A 10,171-nucleotide genomic window follows, 5' to 3' on the forward strand; every position below is an offset into this window, starting at 1 on the left:
CCCGCCCGGGCACCGCCATGTTCAGTGCGGGCTGAGGGCGGCCGCCGCCATCTTGAGCGCGGGCAGGTCGCGAAATGGAGCCGAGCGGAGCTGGGGAAGCAGCGGGATCATCATCCAGGGCTTCATCATCCAGGGCTTCATCATCCAGGGCTTCATCATCCAGGGCTTCATCCACAGCACCGCGGTCTCACCAAAGTCTGCCAAAGTGACAGCGCTGGGGACTCTCAGGAGTTAAAGCGCACTGATACCTCATGCATTTGATACAGGAGCATTAGGAAATTAGAACAGTGAAAGTCGGCGACAACAGCATTCTCGAGAACACGTTGAGGATTACTAATCCACTGTATTTTAAGATCTTGCATGAATTTATGAGATGTAAACTTTGTTTTCAAGTCAACAATCTTTCACATAAAAAAAGTTCTTTTTCTCAATAAGAAACATGTGCCAGGCATCTGACACACAAGAGATTTGTTAAGGTTGGAAAATACCCCTAAATTCGAGTTACACATGGAAACTAAGGGTTCAAATGTCTGAAAAGCAAAGAATCAAATACACATTTCTCACAAGTACAAGACACTACCAAAGCCAATCTCATGATTTCGCACAGCTTCTGCTTGGAATGCTGTTCCTGAAACAGCTGAACCTTGCAGGTACCAGTGAACAACCAGAATTTGATACTTAACTGCTTTGGAGAAAAATAATAAATACTGGCACAATCCTGGTTCCTACAGTCTGCTTCTGCCATTCCAGCCCGAGAGGAGCTGCTCAGGCTCCAGGGTGGCAGATGTGTGGCAGTACCAGAGCAGCTGCGCTCAGGTCAGAGCACTCACCTTCCACTTACGCGCTTCACACAAATAACCCAAAAGTCTTCCCTTTGCTGGGAACACCACGCTGTCCTTGGCATGCTCAGCCATGCCTTTCAGCCGTCCAGATTCTAGGCAGACTCATTATCTAGTTTTCCTACTACTTAGTAACTTTCTTGCTTTAACATGCAGATTCATATGGAAGCCAGCAGTGTACTTGTGTTCCCTTTTAAAATTTTAAAATGAGATATGCTACTCCTGTACACTTCCATTTACTCCCTGATAGATATTAAAAAGAAAATACTAACATTAGTCCCTCATTTATAAAATCCAACTTAAAACAACCTTGGATACATTTCCTGTTTAGACACTGCATTTTAGTTTGGAATGATTTGGCTTCACAACATTCCTGTGGGGTATTGTTTTGATTCCCAGTTTAGAGATTAGAAATAACTCAGACGTCTAAGCCGTGAAGTTATTCATGTCAACAAGCAAGTTTGTGGTGTCACAGGGCTCTGTGCTGGCACAGGACACCACCTTTCCTGCAGGGGACACAATGCTGGTCTACACAAATATACACACTTCTTAAGCCCCCTTATTTATTTTGGGCCTTTTTTAAATGCCTTTTTCCACTTCTTGTCACTGTCTCCTGGAGCAGCTTTCTCTCCAGAGCTCAGCTGTGCCATTCCACCCATCAGCAGGAGCAGAGTTTTCAGAGAACCAGCATTCCCCCTTTCAGATATATGAACAAAATTAACTTTCCATATATAAAATAATTCATCTTAGTGTTTTGTTAACTGTATTATTGCTACCATTTAAAGCCAGCCAGGATGATTGGGTTCAAAATAGGAAATCAGGAATTCTACCACAGATACTGTACAAGGGACTAATAAAATACAGCAGGACACCCTCAGGTTGTCCTTTTCAACGACAAAACACAAGATTTAGTAGTACATCAGCATTTCAAAGTGACAGAAATGGTCTTGCCTTCTACAACAAAATATACACTAATGGGTTCATACTCTTTCCAGAAATACTTCTCTGGAAATCAGAACTTCCATCAATTGGTAACATTCAGCCGAGTTTTATCCTTAGCTTTAAGATTCAAATCCAAAGACCCTTGCATGCCTTGAAGCTGATAACAGCAAATCTCACTGATCAAGAAATGTTTGATACATTAATTATCTCTATATAAACCTTGCACTAGACAATCTTACATTACAAATTTACAATCAATGCACAAAGAAATGTAAACTCCACCAGCAATTTATGGGTATTTTCACCATGGTATCTAGCATAATCGAAGTGACCCCACTCTTGTTTTTCTCTGTCCAAGTATCCGCTTGGAAATAAGAGCTACATAATGAACTGTAAAAATTCACTTCCAATGATTCCAATGGCAGGACAGTGCTATATATAATATAAGCAAATGTGTGAAATAATTTCAGAGTCATTAGTAAAAATTTTGTAATGTACTGTGGTGTTTTAAGCCTGTATATAAAAGTTTAAAATTTACAGAGTTAAAAGAACATTCCTCAAGTTACTAGTGGTGGAAAGCTAATTATAAATATACAGAATTATTACAATAATATAGGATACTAGAGGTTTGCTCTAGTCAAAGGTTGGTGACATACATAATATCAGTGAGATATAAATTAGGATTTTATGTAAGAAATTAATTTTGTACATTCTCAGCAGGATCACTACAAATTCATTTTGCAATTACTCTTTAGAGCATGATCCAATCTAAATCCAAGCAATGAGTGTCTCCTCAGTGCATTAAAAGACAAGAACTGAAGGTAAATAAAGTGAGTATCATGTGGGAGTCATGTAGTACATGTGTGGAAGAGTATGTTGTACATGTGTTGGACAGTCCCACAGATGGGATTTAAACTTGGAACAAAGTGAACAATAAGGTCAGAAAGGTACCCCAAGAGAAAAACAGGACAATTTAAAAAGCTTATCAGGAGCATGAGGTGGGAAATGAAGGCTGGTATGTGAATTTGGAGATGTCCATGCCTGGGAATTTTTGGAACACCCTTATCTTTGGCAGGCTAGTGCTATTGCTAAACACCAGTGCAACGACCTGCTGCCAGAGGGTAACATGAGCTGGATGTGGAACTGAGACCAGTATTGGGTTATTTAAGCATGCAATTAGATATTTGCTTTGTTTTTGTGCCTTTTTAAACTCAAGAGAGCTGGTCCTGTACACTAGACAAAAAAGAGCGGGATGACCATCAGAACTGGTATCACAACATGCAATTACTCCCACTGCCCCTCCCCCCAAAATCTGAAAATAATCACACTGAAAATGTGATTATTCCTACTGAAACCCCTAGACAAGGAAGTTCACACCACCAAGCGCTACACATGCTATGCTGATATAAAGATGAAAACATTAGAAATGTACAATTGCTGTTAAAATTGTATTTAATATCACATTCCAGTGACTAGAAATTAATTCCATTTCTAACAAATTGATTATAGGGAAAGAAAGCAATCACACTGTCTCATGTATCTGAAGATGACTTAAAAGATCTTTTTCATTCCCAAACCTCATTAAACAATCAGTACATTTATGAGGCAAATCTGCTGAATGCCTGAAATCCAAATGAGTTTTAAGGTCTTCAATCTGTCCCGTTGAATATTCACAGTATTGACACAAGTAAATCCCTTCAGATAAATGAGAGCTTAAGTGCTTGCAATATTCCAACATACCTGAAAATCCCTTCCCACAGTCATCACAAACATGAGGGAATATTTTGGTGTGCTCAATAGCTACGTGCCTGTTGACATTTGTATGCAGCCTGCTCCTAAAGCCGCACACCTGGCACACAAAGAAGTTTTTGCATTTGTCAAAACTGATTTTGTTGATGAGGCTGTACTGGCCACGCTCCTTGTTGTTGTAGCTGTCGCTCAGCTCGATGAGCCGGCACGCGTGCTCGTTGACCACGTGGCTGTGCAGATCCTCAGGGTCGTTTGTCTCATGCTCACAGAACTGACACAGGTACTGCTCGTCACAGCTGTGCTCCTGGAAGTGCAGGTACAGCTCACTGCTGGAGGAGAACTGCACATCACACTGCTCACACCAGTAAAGGTGGTCGTTGAAGTGAGTGTCTGCTATGTGCTGACTCAGATTCTCAAAAATCACCGTTTTGTAATCGCAGTATTTACAGATGTATGGATCCTCCTCGTGTAGTTTGACGTGTTCAATGAGCTGCACTTTGCTGGAGAAGCTTTCTTTGCAAACTTTACAGACGTGAGTGTCTGTACATGTCTTATGCTTCAGGATCATGTGCTGCTTTAGATCAGAGAAGTACTTGCTGTTGAACTCACAGAGCTCACACTTGTACAAGCCGCTGCTGTTGGCTCTCAGCAAGGGCCATTTCTGTTGAGCTGTGATATTCAAAGCCTGGTTCTTCTCAAAGATTTTACAGGTCTCCAGAGGGATTTCCTCCAGGTCCTCAGCTTCCAGCTTCTCAGGTGACACAGTCTGTGTTTCTATATCGTGAACTTCTACAGCATTCACTTCTGTTGTAGAAATTTCTACAGTTTGGATATCTAGAGGTTTCTCTTCTTCTGTGGGGCTGTCACTGAATATAGGTGAGTCACATAAGTCTCTGCACATTCCATTGTTAGTACCTTTATCTGCAGGAGGAAATACAGCATAGAAGGTTTTAAAAAAAAACACTACAAAACACCTGGGCCGATTTTTAACTTTTCAGTCGGCTGCAGCAGCTTTCAAATGCAAAAACCAGTTATTTTTCCCCTGCCAGACTATGCTGTATTTTCAGCTAACAAAGCAATACCAGAAACTATAAATCCTTCACCTCTTCTATCGAAGCAAGGAAATTACACGAAAAGCCAGCAGCAGCTGTGCTGTCCAACCTCCCAGCCCCTGAGCTGCAAACACACTGACCTTTACCTTTATCCTTCTTTTTAGAGTCTGTACAGTGCATCCCAGCATTTGAATGTGCCCCGCTCCAGTGAGAGCTCCCGGCATGCACCGGACTCCCATCATCATCTGTGTCCAGGCTCTGCACAGGACTGTGGAATCTACCTGCAAGGGGAAGGGAAGCAGTTCCTTGTCATCATTTGTCCATGATCCTGATTTCTCTGATTTAGTCATAGATCTTACTTACTATTTATTTATTCTACTTGCATAAATTTATCTTTATATACTAAGCACGTCATAACCTACATTTAAAAAAAGTAACAATAAATTCTTAAAAATTATTTTCATACATGCATAGGAAAACAAAAGAATTCAAAAAGTAGCAACTCTGTCTTTAAGATTTCAGCAGAAAATAGTCAGCTGATTATACTGAAAAAAACTTAAAATCCTTAAATGAAATGTTACATTTAAAAGACACAACTTAAAAAAATATTCTTCAATATTTCTGGACAGTGCATTTAAAAATATTATACTTTCTAAGACTTCTGCAGACTTGTTGGTGAAGTTATTAAAGTGAAAAGAAAAATAAATAAGACTAAAAATCCACCATCACATTTGCTTTGCTAACTTTCCACCCACTATTGGATGTTTTATAAAAAGGCATTTTGTTTTCCCAGGTACAAGTACAATTCAATGCAACTGCTGGTAATTTCCATCTGAACTCATCAACTTTGTTACCTAGGCAGTGACTATTTGAAGTCGTTTAATCACCATTATAGATGTAAAATTGAAGGATCTTTTTGTTGTCATTGTTTCTACTTTGAAAACTGTATTTCAATTGTAATAACTGAAACAACCTTCCACCAGTCTAAGGCCCATCAGATCACAAGGATGCTCAGAAATCACCCTCTATATGTTTCCTTCTATGAATAGGAACATGACACATTAAAGAATTGCAGAACAAGACCCCAAAACATAGTCTTACCTCTGTTCATATCTGGCTGTCTCATGGAACAGACACTATAGCAGTGGTCAGAAAAAATTCCACTGTTGTCTATGTATCTGCTTGCACCTGAAGAATCTAAACCAAAATATCAACAAAAAAAGTTTATATACTAATGTCTTGGTGTAGCTACAGACATATTTCATGTTCATCAAAATTCTTTTCACATTTCTGCTTGTTGTTTTGGGAGCATTCCTGTTGTGATTTACACCTTCTAGCTGGTGCCCTGATGTTCGGAGTATCAGGTCTCCGCTCCCACTGAGGACATTGACAAGTGCATCGTCCATTCAGTGCTGAACACTTCTGTCTACCCCCATCCCAACTTTTACAGAATTTCTCTCCTCTGTGGAAGCAGAATCACCTTCATTTGCAGCTTCAGCCAGTTCTTCCATGTGCAGGGAGGACAGAACAAACTGTTCAGGTGCATTGGCTAAAAGTGGCCTAGCAAGGGAGCCTGCAGAGTGGGTGCTGCCCATTCGAGCCAAGATTTCTTATCCCACCCTTTATGTCACTGCTTTTCCATGTATTGGCACATGTGGTCCCTTCTTGTAAAGTTATTATTCTGAGAAAAAAGATTAACTTACTAAAGTGTACATAACTCAAGCTCTAGACTGACCTGAGTAACGAGAAGGATGCAGAGTCTTCCTTTTCCTCTTTTTAGGATGTTCGTTCATTTTGAACAGTCTCAATGAACTATAAAGTAAAAATATTAAAGAATTAAGACTTGTTGGAATCTGGTTTATCTTTCAGGACCTTATGGAACAATACAAGCATTTTGAAAACCTGCATATCAAATACAAAAGTTTTTTCCTAGTCCCCCTTCTTGCCCCCCAGCCCATTTTGATACAGTTAAGAACCCACTAAGTGCACACAACTGCTCAAGTCCAGTTTTGCATTCCTGCCCTGGAGCAAAAGAAGGTTCACCATAAAGACAGCCAAGTCAGAACTCCAGGGTCATATACAAGCCTGTTCTCCCGCACCCTTTTTGTCAGAGACAGGACATTCTGAGGCAGAGCCCTTCAGAAACAAGTTTTAGTGTTTAAAATACTAACACAGTCATGCTTTCTTACCAAAAATCCTAGACTCTTCAGTATCAGGAGCAGAGCAGCTAAGAAGCTGATGGCTGTACAGCTTCAAAACGTAGTAACTGCATCAGCTCAAGAAGATTTTCACCTATGGAGTGACAGCACTTTAAACCACTTAAAACTTTAGCACAAAATAGAAAAAACACAGAATCGGATACAAGTGATACAAGTACTGCAAAGAAGAATCTATGGAAATTGAAGCTAGAAAGCAACATAAGAAGTTGATATTAATTTCGGTTTAGAGCATCAAAATTAGTAAGGTGGATGCATGGGTGTATTTCTTTTTCTTTTGTCTCAGGCTAGTTGGCTTTCACTGCACTTGGCAGCTCCTGAGAGCACAAAAATATCTGGAAACAAAACAAAAACACTTGAGCTATATATGGGACAAACAGTCTTGAAGAAGAAAAGGCTGCAAACAAGGAATGTGATGTGGGTTGCCATAATTGAAGAGCACTTGCGGGCCCAGGATCTTCTGCAGTCAGTGCCATGCCCCAGAGGTGAAAGGAGGGGGAAAAAAGGGGCCCTGATCAAATCAACTGTGTTCTCCTGAGATTAAATATTTTTCTGAACTATAATTTTATTTCAAGGGACGGAAAAATCATTGATTTTAACATTACATCATGAGCTAGAAGGATCAGTACCCTCACCGTTTTCTGTGATTGCAAGCGAAGAACCTACAGAGCACTGACACCTCAAGTCTCACTCCAGGTAACGCACTTGAAAAGCTCAACCTTTTCTCCACGGATCGGGCCGCGGGGCAGCAAGGCAGGTTGTTCTATCCCAGCGGCTCTCCCTGGCCCTGAAAAGCGGGATCTGGGCCCCGAGAATCGGGATCCCGATCGGCCCCGGGGCGGCGCGGCCTGCGCGGAGGCCGCACGGGAAGCCTCTGACGGGAGCGCGGCAAAGGCACCGTTCCGCCCCGGCGGCAGCCGCGGACCGCGGGCAGGGGCGAGGCCGCGACCCCGCTGGGCGGCGGGAGAGGGCCCGGCCCGTGGCCGCACCGGGAGAGCCGCGGGGCAGGCCGTGAGTCACAGCTCACCTCTCTGGCGGGGTCGGGGCAGGGGCGGCTCCCGTCCCGCGGCTCCCCGGGCGCCGCCGCCGGGACTCACCTGCCGGCCGCCAGCGCCGCTCCGCTGCTCCGGGGCCCGGCGCGGCCGCTCCGCCCGCCCCGCTCAGCCCGGGCCCGGCGGGCAAGGGGCGGGAAAGGGGCGAGCGGCCGCCGCCCGCAGCGCCCCCTGCCGGCCACGGCCGCCTCCGCACCCCGCCCGTCGCCACAGCAACGGCGAGGGGGCCTAAATAAACCTTTAATCTACATTTCATCCGTACCCGATACCGGCAGCACCGCGCACGTTTTCATCTACAGGCCTCGTCCAGGGGCTGTAAGGCAGCTGGCAGCATGTAAGCCGGCTTCAGAGCAGTGTCAACGCACAGATGGTCAGATTTTACACAAATGAGAGGGTGATGTCGAAGCTGGAACCTCATAAAGCTCAACTTTACTTTTTGTGCCAATGTAGAAGCTGTCCCTTACAGCTACTGTATAGGAGAATCAATATAAAGTGTATTATCAATATATACAGTACAAGAAAGAAATATATACATACAAGACAAGGAGCTATTGGAGAGGGTCCAGTGGAGGCACAAAGTGAGGAGGGGTCTGAAGCATCTCTTGTGAGGAGAGACAGTGGGACTGGGCCTGGTTAGTCTGGAACAGAGAAGACTGACAGGGGATCTTATCAATGCACACTAATATTTCAAAGGCAGGGGCCAGAAGATGGTGCCAGACTCCTTTTGGTGGTTCCCAGCAACAGCAAAAGAAACAATGACCATAAACTAAAACACAATAAGTTTCACCTCAACACGAGGAAAAACTTCACACTGAGGGTGGCAGAGCACTGAACAGCTGCCCAGGGAGGTCATGGATTCTCCCTCTCTGGAGACATTCCAAACCCACCTGGACGTGTTCCTGTGTTACCTGCTCCAGGTGACCATGACTTGGACTGGATGATCTGCAGAGGCCCCTTCAAAAACGAACAATTCCATGATTCTGTGAAATATGCATGTATAAATAAGGGTTTGAAAATTAAAATAAGTGACTCTCCCTTTTCCAAATTTATAATCATATCTCTTTTTGCTGATTTCATCTTCACTTTTTATCATGCCACAGGAAAAAGCACCACGTTGTATTGGTTCACAAAGCAGAACATTTCAAACAGCATCTTACTATTTTGAAAAATTCCTCATTAACTTTGAAGACATGAGGGAGGCAACTACAGTCCCTTATTTCCATGACTTAAAACGGCATATGAATTTTGCTAAGCGTTTCATTCAGTGAATTATTTTGGTCTGGCTTAGCCTGAATTTACCTAGTTCTAAGAAAAAGTTTTGAATTAGCAGAGAACCCACAATATCCCTAATGGTGTTGCTCCACTGATTAGTAAAAAAAGAGATTCTTTTTCTGGCCTTAGTTTTAATCATTAGCCGACAGATGAAACTGGGCTTACTCTGTCAATAAAATCCTACCTTTAGCCTTTGTCCTGCGGCTGGAAACATGCCTTTAGGGTAATGTGATTTGCTTAGAGCCAGATGGAAAGAGCTTCATCCTGTGATCACACAGGAGTTTTGGTGGTAAGAAGCAAAACAGAACTAAAGGTCCTTTTGCTGGCACACTGCTGAGCCCTCAGAAATTAAATGTATGTCTATGATCTTCTGCGCTGAGTTACCAATCAAACAAGACCCTGGTCTCCCAGTTCATTTTGTTCTCTGCTTTTTATTCCAGCCATGGTTGCTGAGGTTTCCCCAGGACGGCTTGTGTTAAAGCTCTCATAAATTGGCTACAGCCATCCAAATGCGTGGATAACCACGTACTTCTCCCTCTATTCACCAAAATGTTGTCCATGCAAGTGTTCCAGAAAAGCACTTTCCCCAGTTCCCAGCGGAGGGCAGTGATGAGAACGTAAAAATCCACACTTTGCCAAGGGAGAGGGAAAAAAGCCAAACCCAAGCCCAAGCTTTTGCTTTGAATTCACTCCTGCTTGTGAAGCAAACTCAGACGGACCAAATCAACTTCTGTACCTTTTGAGTGATTTATTCTCCACCCAAAGCAGCACAGCCCAACACCACTTATTGTCAGATAAAAAGACAAGGCTTTAAGTGAAAGAAAAACATCTGAGGAGGATCCCCTTTGAAGCTGCAGATCCAGTTCAAAGGCACACGCATCAAACAGAGCTATCAATGCTTTAGACAGAAAAGCCTAAATGAGTCTTGTTTTCTAAACCACCATGTGCTTGGGATGTTGAGACAGCTCTGGGTGAGGTTTTAATCACTCAGAACAGACTCCAGCTGGAAATACAGAAAAGCCCATGCGATATCCACATTCTTGTTTAAA

At 43.0% G+C, this 10,171-nt stretch overlaps 1 protein-coding gene across 4 annotated transcripts; it reads right to left on the reverse strand.

Annotated features, from left to right (window-relative positions):
* Positions 1–323: 323 nt before the first annotated feature.
* Positions 324–7,954, reverse strand: ZNF639 (zinc finger protein 639). 4 transcript variants are annotated; one of them, XM_048314115.1, is made up of 6 exons: positions 7,896–7,954; positions 6,772–6,874; positions 6,318–6,394; positions 5,684–5,779; positions 4,723–4,863; positions 324–4,451 (listed from the first exon to the last, which is right to left on the reverse strand). In XM_048314115.1, exons 3-6 carry the CDS (start codon positions 6,373–6,375, stop codon positions 3,304–3,306), a joined length of 1,443 nt encoding a protein of 480 aa, XP_048170072.1. In that variant the 5' UTR covers positions 6,376–6,394; positions 6,772–6,874; positions 7,896–7,954; the 3' UTR covers positions 324–3,303. The 4 variants fall into 4 exon arrangements, with proteins under 4 accessions (XP_048170072.1, XP_048170071.1, XP_048170073.1 ...); XM_048314114.1 differs by lacking the exon at positions 7,896–7,954 and adding an exon at positions 7,434–7,759; XM_048314116.1 differs by lacking the exon at positions 7,896–7,954 and adding an exon at positions 7,434–7,759 and having other exon boundaries at positions 6,772–6,907.
* Positions 7,955–10,171: the final 2,217 nt, after the last annotated feature.

This window comes from Corvus hawaiiensis, chromosome 10 (assembly GCF_020740725.1).
Source record: "Corvus hawaiiensis isolate bCorHaw1 chromosome 10, bCorHaw1.pri.cur, whole genome shotgun sequence".
In the NCBI taxonomy this organism is placed as follows: domain Eukaryota; kingdom Metazoa; phylum Chordata; class Aves; order Passeriformes; family Corvidae; genus Corvus; species Corvus hawaiiensis.